General features: G+C 40.1%; 1 protein-coding gene across 1 annotated transcript in view; it reads right to left on the reverse strand.

The window, feature by feature from the left end:
• Positions 1-12764: 12764 nt before the first annotated feature.
• Positions 12765-17003, reverse strand: part of THRB (thyroid hormone receptor beta) — a 378523-nt gene continuing 374284 nt past the window's right edge. The window contains exon 11 of the mRNA XM_029940360.1: positions 12765-14079. Within this exon, the coding sequence (XP_029796220.1) occupies positions 13838-14079 (242 nt within the window). The 3' untranslated portion in view covers positions 12765-13837. The remainder of the gene's footprint in view (positions 14080-17003) is intronic.

Here is a 17003-nt window from a genome sequence, read left to right on the forward strand (position 1 = left end):
ACTACAATTTATTTGAATATGCTGGACAGTGAGTTCCAACACTTAATGACCTCTTTTTCATTAAGTATTGAAGAAATAAATTATTAATATGATATTGGGTATATTTGAGAATTATATTCAGTGTTGCAATACATCAGAAAGTGATGCTTTCCAAAGCAGAAAATAACCAAAGAGAGATTAAGGAGGCCATTTGCCCCTATATAACTGATGGACACAAATCTTGGTAACTCATCTATAGTACAGGCCATCCATCATCAAAGTAGAAAAAGACACTGGGAAAAGATTGCAAACAGGATTTTCTCTCCCTCTCACTGACAAAACAACCATTACCACTTTAAAGAATTAATGGAAAAATATTAAGACTGTGGTACATCTTCTTTTAAGAAATTTATCTGAGTATGTGCAGATGCCTGTCAAGTGGTTCTCAGATACCCCAAATTTGGAAAGCCTGGGACTGTATCTTCAGTTGTGATGCCTCAAGTTGCCCACTACTTTTCTCTTGTTGACTACTGCCAAATGCTTCATGGGGCCACTGAACCACGATGCTGCCCTTTGCGTTGTGACTCCTTTATTTATTTATTATAATTTAAAAAAATGTTTATTTATTTCCAAGAGACAGAGTATGAATGGGGGAGAGGCAAAGAGTGAGGGAGACACAGAATCTGAAGCAAGTTTCAGGCTCCAAGCTGTCATCATAGAGCTTGACATGGGGCTTGAACTCACGAACTGTGAGATCATGACCTGAGCCGAAGTTGGATGCTTGACTGACTGAGGCATCCAGGTGCCCCGGGACTCCATCATTTATACAGTAAGTTTGCTTTCTTGGGGTCCTCATTAGCTTGCAACAGTTAAAGTATATTGGGTATTAGAAGTATAAAGGCATTGTAAACATGAATGCAAATGAATGAATGAAATTTTGTATTTGGTTTGGAGCTGATCTGGATGATCAAAAGTGATTTATGGTAAGTTTTAAAATTAACTTTGGAATGAAGCCAAAAATTTAAATAAATTAATAAAAATTTTGTTGACCTCTGAGAATAAATTTCAGAACCCTCAAAGGATTCTTGGGATCAAGTTAATTTACTTTCTGTGAATTTCTGGGGTCAGAAGTCTTATATTTATGTGCCACAGAACCATACTCTTTAGAACTGTGGCACTGCCTGCCCCTCCTCCCACCCCATTTTTCCAGTCTGTATGAAATGTATTTGTGCCTTTTTTTTTTTTTCAGGGGGAGAGTATGATCTTATTTCTGGAGGGAAAGGAGCCTGTACTTGGATGTGAAATGAAAGGGTTCCTAGGGATGATGAGGCTGATTGCAGTTGAAAGCTTTTTATGAGAAGCTGGATGTCATTAATCCTTGTAAACACGTGACTTGTAATCACTATTTTGGAGGAAAAAGTTACACCAGCTCATTTTTAGCCTTGCTGTAATCCATGGCAACTTGGAGTGGTCAGAATCTAATCATGCCCACTTTCGACAGACTTTCACAATAAGGCATCTTCTTTGCCCTAAAGCCTCACAAGGCACCCAAACACAGCAGCGTACAGCAGAGCCCCAAAATACAAGCCCCCTGTTCCATCCTAAGGCACCAGACTGCCCACAGTGTATTTTTTATTCCCCACAGAGCTTTCCACAGCGGCTTTTCCACCAGGGCTTTCACTAACACGAAAGCTGATTAAAAGTGTTTTGAAATGTAGGAGAGAGATTAATTCCTTGCAAAATAGTTTTTAAAAGTTCTGTTCTTTTCTAATCTATGAGTTGTTGGAGAAGCCTCTCAGACTGTCTGCCGGCTCTTCCGGCTGTGTTTTTTTTCCCCTCTACATCATTACTCAAGCCAAGCTGATTAGGACTAATTTTGGTGAAAATAAATTCGTGCCTGGGCAGACAACCAATGTGCTGCGTCTCAACCAGAGGCAATTAAAGTGAGATTCATGTTGTGATGGAGACTTAATAACAACTACAGTGTTTGACATAATTTTCATGAACCTATGGCAACAGAATGTTCCCAGTGTGTCAGACCATCCTAGAATTTATTTGCTATATTTTATCTCACTTTAGAGTTGCTCTTTGATTCTGACACATCATTCTCTCTGGTAATGGTTTCAAATCAGCCTGTCTGATTCATGGCAGCACAGAGAATGTTTTCTCAGGAGGTAGTAGGATGATAGTCGAAAAAAACCACGGAGAAACAGATGGTAGACTTTATTTTACTGGCTCATCTACTTTTGTAGAGAAGGCTTATACATTAAAAGTAAGCAGCACCAGAAGTCACATCTAACTGAGGTTCATCTCACATATTTCCCTGCGAAGAACTTAAAATACAGCATGAGAGACAGCCTAAAACCACAGCAGGTATGGGGAACAGACCCCTGAGGACATGTTCATGGTCTGACATGGGGCTGGAGTGGATCTGAGAGGTCATTGGCTTTGACACATCTGGTCTTTTTACTACCTTGTCGTTAGATAAGAGTTTAGTCTCTGCTTAAACACCTTAGGTGATAGGAACTCTCTGTTTCTACTTGTAGACAGTTTAACTGTGACATAATTCTTCCTTCTTTTGAGCTGATACTGACTTCTGAGTAATCTCATTCATTAATCCTGGCTGGGTTCTTTGGAAACAACCCAGAAAAAATTTATTTCCTGTTCTACCTGGCAAGTGTCTTGGATCTGAGCTAGAATGACATGTCTTCCACAGGCTAACTGTTCCTTGGATCATTCCCCATATGAAATGATTGGGTCCTGGCTCAAAAGCCCTCTGAATTAGAGGAACTTGGAAGAGACAGAAATAGTTGAGTTTAAATTTGCTTAACCCACTTAGATGGCACAAACATATTGAATATTCAGTACCAAGCTGATAAAAATAAGAGTCTTGTTGAACTTGGTTTTAAGGGATAAAGAAGGAGTAGGGGCAGCAAAAGGCCATCTCCTCATTCTTGTCTCAGGCAGCACAGCCTTAGGTCTGGGGCCCATCTGGGCAGATACTTAGGAGTCTTAGTGGTTCTATCCTGACCTTTTAATTGAAGTTGACCCACCTATTTATCACTCCAGGCTAGGCTTATAAATGCAAGGATTTCTATATGAGAGGTTTCCAGAACTCCGATGGAGGTTTAGCGATCTCTCAATCTATTGAGACAAGGATTTGCTTGGGGACTTTGGGGTAGCTGTGTGGGCAGACCAATTCAGCCAGAGCCTTTTCTCTCCTTTCTAACGTGTTGGAGTTTCCCATTTGATATTATTGATTGCAAAAATACTTCTGCAGCTGGAAGACTGTTTTATCAACCAGGATGGTCTACCCCTTTCTCTCTTTTCTTCCCCTCATCATCTCCAGACCATTTTAAAAATTTCATCTTCCTGATTCTGAGGCAGTAGATTATGTGCCTCACCAGAGTTCCGTTATCTAATCATAGAAGGTCTGTTATCACATAGGGGTGACTCAGAGAAGAGATAATAAAAGGATGATTAAAACCTGGCAGGTTTTTAGGAGGACCTCAGGTGCAAGGGCTTGAAGTAAGCATACTCCTCATTCTCTGATGGCTAAAATCATCAATCAGGCCTTTCTCCTGTTTTACTTCATTATTTTTTCCCTCATCTTTCCTACATGGGCACCCAATCAAATGTGCTTGATATATAGGTCCTTGGTAATGTATGACCTCATGTAAGCATATGGTGTTTCCTTTATGTGTGTTTGGGGTTTATATACATAGTATAGCGTTACAGGTCTTGTTTTGTTTCTTAAGTGTTTTGGTATGTAAGTCTGGTCTGAGGTTTCTGATGCTACAGTGATTCTGGGATAGTCAGACCTTCACCCAATATTCTTCTCCTCTTTCCTAGTCTGAACTCCATTCCCTGTAGGATAAGCATGCCTATAGATCTGTGTGAGTTGGGAGCATTCCTGGGAATGGAATCCTGGTTGTGTAGAATCATCAGGTATAGGAGAGGTGCAGTGAACCAGTTCACACCCTCATTAGCAGGAAATAAGGTACTCCTTTTGTCGTTTTTCTGGCTGCCTGATTTTTGCATATGAAGTGGTATAAGTTTTTCTATTTCTGGTTATAAGCGAAGAGGGCATCTCTTTACATACTTGTCAGTCATTTGGGCTTCTCTTGTGAATATTCTGTTTTTTACTTGGATTTCTTGGCCTTTCCTTGTTGATTTGGAAAGCCTAGCTGTATATTCCACATACGAATCCTGTGACATTTCAGACATGAAAATATTGGAAAAAATTTGTCTAATATATCTGGGTTTGCTTGCTAATGTTTTGTTTGAGATGTTTGCTATCTTCCTTTAACTACAAGTGAGAGTGAGGTTGGGTGACAGGGGCGCCTGGCTGGCTCATTTGGAAGAACGTGCAGCTCTTGATCTTGGGTCTGTGGGTTTAAGCCCCACAGTGGCTGTAGAGATTACTAAAAAAACCCTCAAAAAAGAAACAAACAAAAGTTGGGTAAGAGAGGCTCTTATTGCCTTCCTGTAGAGAGTTCCACAGGGACATTCAAGTTACTAATTCATCCCAATGCCTATGTGCTCAGTCTTAAGTAAAGGTGTCTGCCGGATGTCAGCTGGAGCCCGCTCTTCAGAGTTAGGTGAAAATGCTTTCAAAAACACTTCTCTCAAATTTTTTTGAAAGCAGGTAAAGTAAGTCTCAAAATTCTATGAATTCTGGAATAATTGTATTATCAAGATCCTCTTTGCTTTGGGCTCTCCTGCTTCATATCAACTCGATATGTTGAATGTCCCTTTTTATTTGTTTCCACAAGAAATTCACGTGTACTATGCATTTGTCAACTTTAAGTTGGTTAACTGATGTTGAAGGAGTGATAGCAGTGGTGTCACATCTTGAAAGTTAAGTGCCTCTGTCACCTTGTTTTTGTGTCCTTTCCCCATCCTCCCTCTCCCAACCTCCATTCCTGTAAATTCTTTTCCTTCCCTTATGCAGAGCAGTTTGGCTCTCCCCAAACTTAACTGCTCACAGCCCGAAATGCTTAGCAAAAAAAAATTTCCTCTTGCCAGCTAGGTTATAAATAGGTCCTGCAAAGAGAAATTCCTCTTTAATGCCGTGACACCAACAAGTAGTTTTGCTACAGATACAACCTAATGAGAGGTGAGGCAGTCTTTCTCTAGGAGGCACAGTTTTTTGGCACTAGGGCGGGCGAGCCTTTTTGGGAGGGGAATAGTAAGCATTTGCAGAGCAGAGTTGCCATTACTTTTACTTCAGGGCCTAAAACTTTGTCTTAGTAGTGCAGGTTGGAAAAAGAACATGGATCTTGGAACCCTATGGGCTCTGACGTCTGGCAGCTGTTCAATGTTGGAGAAGTTGCTTATTCACACTGAGCATCCTTTTTCCCCTTGTCAAACAAAACTAATACCTACTTTACAAGTTTGTTTGGAGGATTAGAGATAATATAGAGGGACTGATATGATTCCTGGCACAGGGTAGGCGTTCATTACAAAGTGGGCCATTACTACTGTGCACTCCAGTGTGACAGTAAAGAAGTCTGGAAGACACACAAACTGGTACCTCCTTTGGGATGGATGCTGGGACTCTTGAGCGACAAGTAACTGATGAGTGGTACTTCTGTCAGAGTGCTGGGGAAAATGAAAGTGAATATTCTGAAACGTTCAATTGGATTCTCACAAAGAAGCTTACTTACCAATGAATGGTAATGAATGATCCTTGGTGGTCTTGGGTTCGTTATCTTTTCATATAAGTTATTGTTACAAAGATTCTATTTGGCTTTTGCTTTATGGAATTCCTAAAGACATTCTAAAAGCTCCATTCAAGGCTGAACATGCCTATAGGAAAAATCATAAAATCCTTAGAATTCAGAGATATTGGAATATCTGTAGCAAATAAGATTGCAGTATCCTTCTAGGACTCAGGGTAAAACTGAGTCCTTTCTTTCTTCCTTTTTTAAAATTGTTTATTTATTTTCAGAGAGAGAGAGAGAGAGAGAGAGAGAGAGAGAGAGAGAGAGAATATGAATGAATCCCAAGCAGGCTCTGTGCTCAGTGCTTAGCCTGCCATGGGGCCCAATTTCACAACTATGAGATCATGACTTGAGCTGATATCAAGAGTTTGATGCTTAACCAACTGCACCACCCAAGCACCCTGAGGAGTGTTTTTCAAATTTCTGTATCCTTTAGGATTTGTGGGCATAAGAATTTTCAAATTTGCTAACTTGAGGGTTTATTCTATATGCATTTGCCTCCCTCATTGCTATTAGTGTTACAGGAAAGAAAGTTAAAAGAAAATAAAGGGGATATTATCAGTCTGTCTTGAAACTGAAGAAGACTATTCATTGAAACTTCGTCTGAGTGAAGTTCTATGTGAAAAAAATTAGAAAATTCCATTGGCTTCTATAAAATTTTCAGCTAGATATTTATTTTTAAATTTTAATTATTTTTTTGAGAGAGTGCATGCACTTGTACACATGTACGAGCAGGGGAGGGGCAGAAGGAGAGGGAGAGGGAGAATTCTAAGCAGACTCCATGCTCAGCACAGAGTCTGATATGGGGCTCGGTCACACAACTGTGAGATCATTCTCTGAGCTAAAATCAAGAGTTGGTCGCTCAACTGACTGAGCTATCCAGGTGTCCCTTAGCTAGATATTTATACAGAAGAAAATTTGCCCTTGAAATGAGCCAACTGTAAAAAAAAAACAAAACAACAACTGATAGAGTATAATGAAAAGAGCAGTCTTAATAGGTTTTTCAACCTCTATAAGAAAATAGAGCCAAGTGGACAATTTACATGACCAGTTTGTGTTAAATTAAAAGCCCCTATGCTTTTATGATATAGTGAAGTTCATGATACAGTGAAATATAGGCTTGATTCGTTGGTTGAGCTTCATGATTTTCTTTGGAACTTGAAAGGCTATGCTCTTTCTCCAGATAATCAGAATGCAGTGGCTAGAGGAACCCATGTCAGATCTCTGCAGACCTTCTAAGCTCCATTTATCTTTCCAGGGCCAGGATGACTTGTCCCACCCCATTTGCCACCCAGGTCTACCACCCTGGGCTCTGCCCAGCTGTTGGAGTGGACACTAATTTTTTCCTACTTGAGGGATTGCTTTTGTTCCTCAAGCATGAGAGACCCCAAGACCTGGTCTGTGGCCAGGCATATACAGTGCAGGAGAGGAGAGTCAATGCTATTTTTGATAATGAGAGATGAGTACCAGCAGATCAATTCTTATTTCCCCACTCTTAGATGAACTATCTTGAGATCCAGTAGTTCATCTGGCCCCTTAGAAACTAGTCTTGCATGACTGAGTACTCTGTTGTGCTTGGGGTCACCAGCGCAGCAATGTACCTGTGTATTTCCTCTCTTCCCTACCTTTCCTCATGCTCTTTCTTCTCCCCTCTGGTTTCCTGTAGGGCTACTATCCCTAATAGAGCTGTGGCACATAAACTCTGCTTTCTGAGGAACTAGGCTAACACAGCTTTCTTCTTTTAATATAACTTTCAGGCCATGCCATTGTACCAAAAGATTTCACTTATGATTTCATCAGTATATGGTGTAAATGGATTCTGCCCTTAAAGATGTAGAACATTTTTTATTGGGTAGCCCAGGTATTCTCAGAGATGCACACTCAAAGGGTATCTGTAACACTTGACATTTTAGTAGTTTTACTGACCTTTGCTTTGGTTTGAATAACATTTAATGCATCAGATCTTGTGTACATGAACCCAATGACAAGTCCACTTATTTACAAAGCTATCATGCCCCAAGAAGCTAAATGTAAAACCAGAATGATTTGTTATCCTGAGGTAGGGAAGATACTTTCATACTCTGCCTTCTCTTGATTCTAGAATTCTCCAGGTTTTTGATATGACACCAGCTCCATAACCCAAATCAAACTATTAGATATCACATTAATCCTGGATTAACTTTGCCTAAGTAAAGGGGTATTCCATATATACCTGGAATATATATGTAAAAAACTCCCCAAAAGAAAAGGAATAAAGTAATTTCTTGGGGGAGGGAAATGTGTTCCTTAGGGTGGAGTTGAAAGGTACATAATGTAGAAAAGAGATAAATGTAAAAGGTATACAGTCATTTGAATAGAGAGCTGGTGGACCCAGGAAATGGTACTCTGAACTGATCTAGCCCAGGGAAATAATGCATGCTTGCTCCATCTTACCTGGACTGGCCTCCTTCATGAGCCAGATAGAATATAATCAGACACTTTGTTTGAAAACTGTTCATTTGGTATATGTCCTGGCCAAATTGTTCTGAGCTTCCTCTGTGTTAAGGAGACTCCATTGTCCTGCTGAAAATGGATGTACTTTCAGTCTTAACTATTGATGTGGACATTTTGTTGATTTTGCTTCTTTGCTGTTCTTCCCCATTATAGTAGCATCATCCTTGACCCTACTGTCAGTCCATAGTTTAGATAGGACTGATTATCATCTCCCCCACCCACTTCCAGGATTTTAGAGGACAAAGCTAATTAGCATATATGTCCTCCTCAGCACAGTGATTGGCTCAGGAATGACATTTGATTGGATTTGGACCAGTGAGGGTCAGGCTCAGGATATTTTCTGGAACTGCTGGGGAAAAGAAACACTATTTCTGTTGGTTTGGAGATTTGTGGCTAATCTTGGAGGTAATACAGGCCACCATAAGATAAAAGGCGATGTGAGCATGAAATCTACAGAGAGGAAAATCAACACAGATATGAAAAGGGATATCTCCTGACAATACTAATTGAGCACTCCCATCCAGCTAAGCCTGAAGCCTGAAGTTTTCAGATACAGTAAATAAGTCCCATTTATGCTTAAGCCAGGTCGATTTAGCTTTTTGTTACTCGTCATAAAAATAGTCCTAATTAACATGTGTTCAGAGTAATGGGGATAGAGATCTATGTTGATAGCTGAGATGAGTATAATTCCATTAATAATATTTTGGAACATTTTGAGATAAGAAGAATATAGTCCTCAAGCTGCAAAAATTTAATTCTTCCCTCCTTACTCCATCTCTGTGGCCCCTTCAGAAAAGGCAGTCCCCGATCTCTTCCCTCCTACCTCCAAGCCCTCCCCCCAAGGAAATTTGTTTATTCTAGTAGATGTTTGTGAAATAAATGCCCTTGTATATTTGCTTTCCTCCCTTTGGAAGCAGCTGAGGTGAGAAGAGCAGGCAACCCTGTGCCTATTTGAAAATAATACTTGAAGAAAGAGACAGGCAAGTATGTCCGTTATAAGCTTTTTGTTTTTTCTTTTTTAGAATTGAAGCTTCTGAGTTTATCTATGCCCACTATATTCATAATTACAATTTAATATCTGCATACAAAAGCTATGTAAAAATTCATTTTTCCCAAATATACAAATTTTCTTTTTGGATAGTTTAAAACATTTTGATCACAGATTTTAACAGAGTTGTAGGCTGAAAAAAAATATTACCAACCTAGCAATATCACTTAACACTGTTTGCAAAACACATTATCTTCCAATCTTTTCCTATTCTGTAGCATTTTTCTGATTCTCAGGGTATGGAAACCTTATGGGGGGGGGAATATGTTTTCTCTGGAGAAAGCGTAGAGAAGTAACTTGGCTCTCTAATCAAATGAAAAATGCCAAGTTAATTAGGAAGAACCAAAATAAAGAAGTAATGTGAGCTCATTTATGCCCTTACATCTTTTATATCTGCAATACCTGCGTAATTAATTAAAGTGTCTTCTTTTGTCTTACATTGTGCTACGTAATTTACATGAGTATTGTCTGCATCCTGAGGAGGACAGATTTATATTTGATTGTCTTGTGCATAAGGTGGGTCAGCTTTACCTGTGCAACAGAAAGCCACAAACAGCGTTTTACCTGCATGATATTGCTCTGGAAGGCGGCATTAGTTAATGTGGAAACACACTAGAAATGCACAATTTTTGCGTTTGCAAACATTTATACAGCACAGTAAAAATTCTGTGATAAGGCCAAACCTTTTTTTCCCCTTAGTCTGTTTTTTTTTGTGTGTGTGTGTTTTTAATGTTTCTTTCTTTCTTTTTTTTTAAAGATTAAAGTAAAATGTTTCAATTGTAAAAAATACACACTGGGCAAATCCTTACCTGGATAATAAATATCTACATCACAGTACAATAAAATTTCTTCTCTATAAAATTTAAATATGGATTATAGTCTATCACTATCAAAAGAAACACTATGCTAATGTTTCCATATTATTAAAATAACAGGAAAAATTACAAGCTTATTTTAGAACCTGATGCCGTAGCTGTCGGAAAGGGCAAAGAGATTCAAATGTCTGTAAGCACTCTCCTTCTGGAGAAGAATTGCGGCTTGGTTATTCGCTTAAATTCCGTTTGTGAAAAAGGTTTAGCCTTACAAACGCCGGCTACATTTCGAAAACCATAAGACCGATTTCATAATTTATGACTCATGCATCAGAAGGTCAATATGACACGAATAGGTTAGAGTTCCATAGAGTAAAAGTGTATCACTGATGACGACATGCTTTGAGGGTGCTCAGCAGTTCCGTGGAGGCTGAGTCTGTCGGGGCCTTAGTGTTGTGGAGGGGCCAAGATTTGGGCGCCTGTCCACAGGAGAGCAACTGAGCCGCCCCGATGACTGATGGCCGCGCTGCAGACGGAAGAGGCGTCGTGTAGGGCACAGGTGAAGGGGGCATCACTGGGCTGAGGCATCAGCACGGCAAGCACATCATTGAGGACCGAGGCTCATTTGACTAGAAAAAGCTCTGAGGCAGCACGTGGTGTGTTGAGCAGAATCAAGAAGAAGTAAAGATCTTATTGTTTTCACTATTTCTGGAAATACGGCACATCTAAATTGAAGAGCAAAGTACACTTGAGGAGTACAAACACACGCACACACACAACCACCCACCCACACACACCCCCCACGCCACGCACCCCCCCCAAATTAAATGATTTATAAATAAGAATCCCAGTGGTGCAGGTGCGTTCTCCTTCACTGGGATGCCCCCCCTCTGTGAGGGGCTTCTATCAGGTTCACGCTTGATTTGAAAGCCAGGACAATATAAGAAAACCATGTTTTAAAAAAAAATCCAGAGTAAATCCCTCCTGATTGAGTTGTATGAGATGGAGTCTTGAGATGCACTAAGTACCTCAACCGGTTACAGAAGAAATGAATCATTTTGACCCAAGGGTCCTGGTCCTTGGAGTCCTTACATGTAGCCTTTCCCTTCAAACTGAAGTCCTTTAAAGGGGTGTCCTGCTCAGCATAAAGTATTCAGCCTCCAACAAGGGTTTCAGGCCAGTAGTTTGCCTTTCTAAGGCAATCATTTTAGGAACTGAGGATCAAACGTAAATTTACTCAGAGCTGGCTGGATTACTGTAGATACACTGTCCCATTTGGCCAGTGCCCAGTCACGGTAAACCCCCAAGGCATTCAGATTTAGCCTTAGATCCGACTCTACTTATATTTGAATCTGGGTGTATCTCATATACTTCAGAATCTCTGTTAAACAAATTAAGGATACTTTCCTGGGAGGGCTTGATGCCCAAGGTGTCTGTGAACCTTCCAGTACCCTTCCTGCTTGACTTCCTCTCATTCCCTTCTGAGAGAAAACTTGCCCCTCATCACAGAGCTTCTCAGAGTGACCCTGGAGCTTAGAAGGTGATTCAGCGTTGTTACAAAGACTACTTCTCCAAGGAGAGTCAACAGAGGGAGCTGAATTGCTAACAAAGCAAGGGCTTCAGGAGACTAGTTAGAGACTGCCTTAGAGAAATCAAAATGAAACAAACTCTAGATAAAGTCAAAGCAGGTAATCTGCCTATGAACTTCAGGTTTATAATTTTAATCTCTTCCCCCACTTCCTTTCTTTGCTTAGCTAGTTCCATAGCAATATTCTTGTTTCCTTCTCCTCGGAAGCTAGTATACTCGCTTTCACACATTAAACATCTATTTTTCCTTCCAGGTTATTCCCAGTCACACTTAGGTCTTTCCGTGCTGTTTCTCTCCTTTTTTCAAGGCCTTTCTCTAAATACTTGATGAGTAGTATGTCTCAATACCAAATATGCTTTCCCTAAATGTTAAAGGGCCATAATTTCTGTCTAATAAAGCTAAAAATTTGAAATATGAAAGAAACCACTGAAAAGGAATAGAGTCCTCCCCATCTCCCCATCCCCCCTGATCCCCGCCCCCCCCATCAGTACAAGAGTAAGGATGGGAAGGATTTTAAAGTTCATGACTTTCTCTCAGGTGAGAAAACCAAGATCCAAGGTCACAAACCCACCAGTTTGATAGAGCACAAACTAGAACTCAGGCGTCCTAACTTCTGGGCAAGTTACAAAAGAATTAGCCCACTTGGTTTTCACAGTGGCTTGCATTCCTTGTTTTTTTAGGTAAATCTCACCGATATGGCTTGTTTTCCCCAATATTTCCAGGATAAGGCAGTTCAAGGCAGGTAAAGGAATAGTTTATGTCTACTATACCAGTGAAGAACAAGATACATTCAGTTGCCTGGGTACATTCTTTGCCCACTTTCTGAAGTTGAAATGATCAGGGGTCACCATGGGTTTTCTGGGCACAGCCTACTCCAGCGTTTGTCATCAGGGAGGAGGGTTAGGGAGGGAAGGGGAGTAAGGTTTTGTATGTGGTCTGCAGGTATTTTCTGTGAGACATCTGAAAGGGCAGTGCTATAAGAGGCAGAGAGGGTCAGTGGCCAGACCAGGCTTTGTTCAGTGATAGTCAAGTCTGAGCCAGGGAAAAGGGGACTTGAAAACATTTGTCTGTAGAGCAAAGAGCTTGAGGATCTAAGACCAAAAGGAACCATCAGCACATGAAGAGACTCTCAGAACACTTTACTTCGTCAACTCAGAATGTACCGCACTAATCTTGCCTCAGAATTCCTCCAGAACAAGACTCAAATTTCAGCTTGTTATCTCTCCTTGATTAGAAGATTTAATCCGCAGGGAAATCTGTTGTCAGCTCAGCAAAGATGCAATCAGGATTAAATAACTTCAGGAGTTTAGGAGATGACAGATCAGATGTCATTGAAAAGTGACAACTCTCTGTAAATAGGTTTGATTTCTGTGGAAATTTTCTCTGAGCCTAAACTGTAAAGAAGCCTTCCTTACTATGAGGTAAGGCTATGTGAATTTTTGGAAACTGTTGAGTCACTGACATTAGTAAAGTTTTCTAATTTCTTTGGGCTCACTGAGTAAAATCATTCCCCTTGTTGGCCTTAGTCTGTCAAAGACCTGCATATCTTTGAGTCCCACCCTTGTATAGCTTGAATTAAATCATAGGATGATAAAAATTGTAGTGAAAGGACAGCTGGCTTTTCAGGAACAAATATTCCTATACATTCCACGTTATGCTGCCAAGAGAGAATGAAGGCTGAGGAAAACAGCGTGCTCTTGAATAGATAAAAATCAGTTCAGACCTTTCCCTAGAAAGCCGAAAGCCACATCTAACCAAAGTTGGTCTGTGCTGTGCTAATTGGAGGCCTGCAAAAATCAGGGCTGGATCAAGATGACCATATTATCTTGGTTTTAAGGCTTCATTAGTCTTCTGCCACGCCATTTTGCTTGCTTGAGTCTCTGACCAGGGACAGATGGGAGCTGGTGATGGCTTGGTGCTGGTGAATTAATGATTGTCCCCACCCCACCTCCACAACTGTAAAACCTTCAAAGCATTCACATCAAAGGACTGGAGAACAAATGCAATAGTTACAAGTACCCGCATTCAAGGGGTAATTTCATCCATGTCTATGTTAAGGACTACCTCCCTTTACCCCCAAACAGTTTCTCCCAACACAAAGAAACAAAGGAACAAACAAAAAAGAGCTAGGCAATGGAATGAAATGACACCCAGTAGTGCTGTAGGAATTATGAGAATGAAGTCAGTCAGTCTAATCCTCGAACACTTCCAAGAACAACGGGGGAAAGAGTTCCGTGGGGCATTCCACCTTCATGTGCAGGAAGCGGCTGGCATGGCAGGCTCCAATCATCCTCAGGTCTGTCACCTTCATCAGGAGTTTTGGCCAAAAGTGTGTCACATGATGTTTTCGGTAATTGATATAGTGTTCAAAGGCCAGCAGGAAACTATCCTGGTACTTTTCTATTCTTTCAACGCAGGCGAGCCCTGGGCGGTCTGAAGGGAAGAAAGAAGATGGATGTTAACTCAGAAATGAAAATGAGAAGGTTTGCTTTGTCCATGTCAAGCCCTTTAGCATGAAGTGGACAGATCTGGGGACCTGTCAACTCCCAGGAATGAGCATGGGTGTAACATGAACTCTGGGGCATTAGGGACCAACGGTACCAGAGAAGTGTCACAATTTACTAAAGAGAGTCAATGCTTTGTTCAGATAAATATCTCTGGGCTAGGTAAATCACCACCTTGGGTGGGAATAGTGATGCCTGCCTCCTAGGGTACAAAAGGAGAAGCCTCATCTACTGAGTTGAAATACTGTGCATAATAAGGGAAAGATTTTGAGTTTCCACTGGCTGCCTGGCAGAGAGGGGAAGACAAGCATGGACATGCAGAGAAGGGGAGGTGTGAGAAGAGATTGGAAACATTGCAGGGGGCCTGAATGCCAGAGGAAGAGTGTCAGGTGATAAGAACTTCTCAGGAAGACAAAGAAGGACAATACCCAATCTTAATTGTTTGCCAGGCTGCAGTGAACCACTCCTTCCATTCTGTTACACATTTAATGAAGCTGCTACCTGTAGCAGCCTTGTGTTATGGGTGTTTTGGGGGAATTAAATGAAAAGAAAAGAAGCTAGCATTGCCCCATGCAGAGTAGGGAAGAATTACAGTGGGAAGCTGGAGCTAGAGGAAACCATGATCATGTAATGACCAAGAAATCTTCCCAAGTCTTGGAGGACTGCTGGCCTTCTCACAGTATGGGGTTGGGGTGGGGGGGCTCAAGGCAAATTCATACAAAAGGTAAGGGATGTCATGAGAAGGCTAGATGATGGGGGAACATCCAGGCTGCAAACACTTAGGTCACAAAAGTGGGTAAAGAGGGAATGTACCTCAACGTACTAAAGGCCATGTGTGACAAGCCCACAGCTAACATCATATTCAACAGTGAAAGGCTGAAAGCTTTTCCTCTAAGATCAGGAACAAGCAAGGATTCCTACCCTCACCTCTTTATATGGTATTGGAAGTTCTAGTCAGAGCGAGTAAGCAAAAAAAAAAAAAAAAAAAAGAGATAAAAGGCATCCAAATTGGAAAGGAAGAAATAAAACTGTCACTATTTGCAGATGACATGATGTTGTATAGAGAGACTTCACCAAAAAAAACCTGTTAGCATTAATGAATAGATTCAGTAAATTTGAAGGATACAAGATCAATAGACAAAAATCTGTTTTCTTTCTATAAACTAGTAATGAATTTTCAGGAAGAGAAATGAAGGTACAATCCCATTTACAATAGCATCAGAAAGAGGGAAATGCCTAGCAATAAATTTAACCAAGAAAGTAAAAGACCTATACATTGAACACTCTAAGACATTGAGAAAAAAAATTGAAGGAGACACAAATAAATGGAAAGATACTCTGTACTCATGGATGGGAAGAATGAATATTGTTAAAATGTCCATACTACCCAAAGCAGTCTATAGATTTCAGTGCAATCTCTATCAAAATTTCAATGATATTTTTCAATTCCTATTTCACAAAAATATGACAAACAATCCTAAAATGTGTATGGAAACAAAAGGACCCAGAAAAACCAAAGCTTTGTTGAGAAAAAAGAACAAATTTGGAGGCATCATGGTCTCTGATTTCAGACTATTTTAAAAGCTATAGTAATCCAAACATTATAGTATTGATATAAAAACAGACCCAAAGTTCAATGGAATGGAATAGATAGCCCAGAAATACACTCATTCATATATGGCCAATTAATTTATGACAAAGGAACCAAGAATATACAAAGAGGAAAGGATAGTCTCCTTAGTAAATGATGCTGAAAAGAATATGCAAAAGAAAGAAACTAGATTCCTATCTTACACTATACACAAAAATTAATGCCAAATGGAATAAAAACTTGAATGTAAGACCTAAAATCATAAAACTTCTGGAAGAAAACATAGGTGCTTTACATTAGTCTTAGTGATGATTTTTTTTTGGATCTGACTCCAATAGCAAAAGCAACAAAAGCAAAAACAAAGTGGGACTACATCAATTGAAAAACCTGCAAAGGAAACCATCAACAAAATGAAAAGGAAACCTATGGAATGGGAGAAAGTATTTTCAAACCATATATATGACAAGGGGTTAATATCCAAAATATAAAGAGAACTCATACAACTCAATAGTAAAGAAACTCCACAATTAATAAATATTTTTTTAAATGTTTATTCTTGAGAAAGAGACAAAGCATGAGTGGGGAAGGGGCAGAGTGAGAGGAAGACACAGAATGTGAAGCAGGCTCCAGGCTCTGAGCTGTCAGCACAGAGCCTATTGTAGGGCTCGAACCCACAAGCTATGAGATTATGACCCGAGCCAAAGTTGGATGCTTAACCAACTGAGCCCATGCAGGTGCCCCCCAAAATCCCCACAATTGATTAAAAACTGGGCAGAGGATCATGAAGAGACATTTTTCTGAAGAAGACATACAGGTGGCCAATAGGCACATGTAAAGTTGTTCAACATCACTAATCATCAGGGAAATGCAAATCAAAACTTCAATGAGATATCACTTCACACCTGTTAGATTGGCTATTTATCAAAAAGATGAGAGATAACAAATGTTGTACACTGTTGCTGGGAAAGCAATAGGTGCAGCCAGTCTGGAAAACAGAATGGAGTTTCCTCAAAAAAATATTGAAAATAGAATTATCGTATGATCCAGTAATTCCACTACTGGGCATTTATCCAAGGAAAACAAGAGCACAAACTTGGAAAGATATATGGACCCCATGTTCATTGTAGCATTATTTACAATAGCCAAGATATGGAAAGAACTTGTGTCCCTTGGTGGACAAATGGATATAAAAGATGTGATACACACACACACAATGGAATACTATTCAGCCATAAAAATGAATGAAATCTTGCCATTTGCAA

Source organism: Suricata suricatta, chromosome 5 (assembly GCF_006229205.1).
Source record: "Suricata suricatta isolate VVHF042 chromosome 5, meerkat_22Aug2017_6uvM2_HiC, whole genome shotgun sequence".
Lineage (NCBI taxonomy): Eukaryota > Metazoa > Chordata > Mammalia > Carnivora > Herpestidae > Suricata > Suricata suricatta.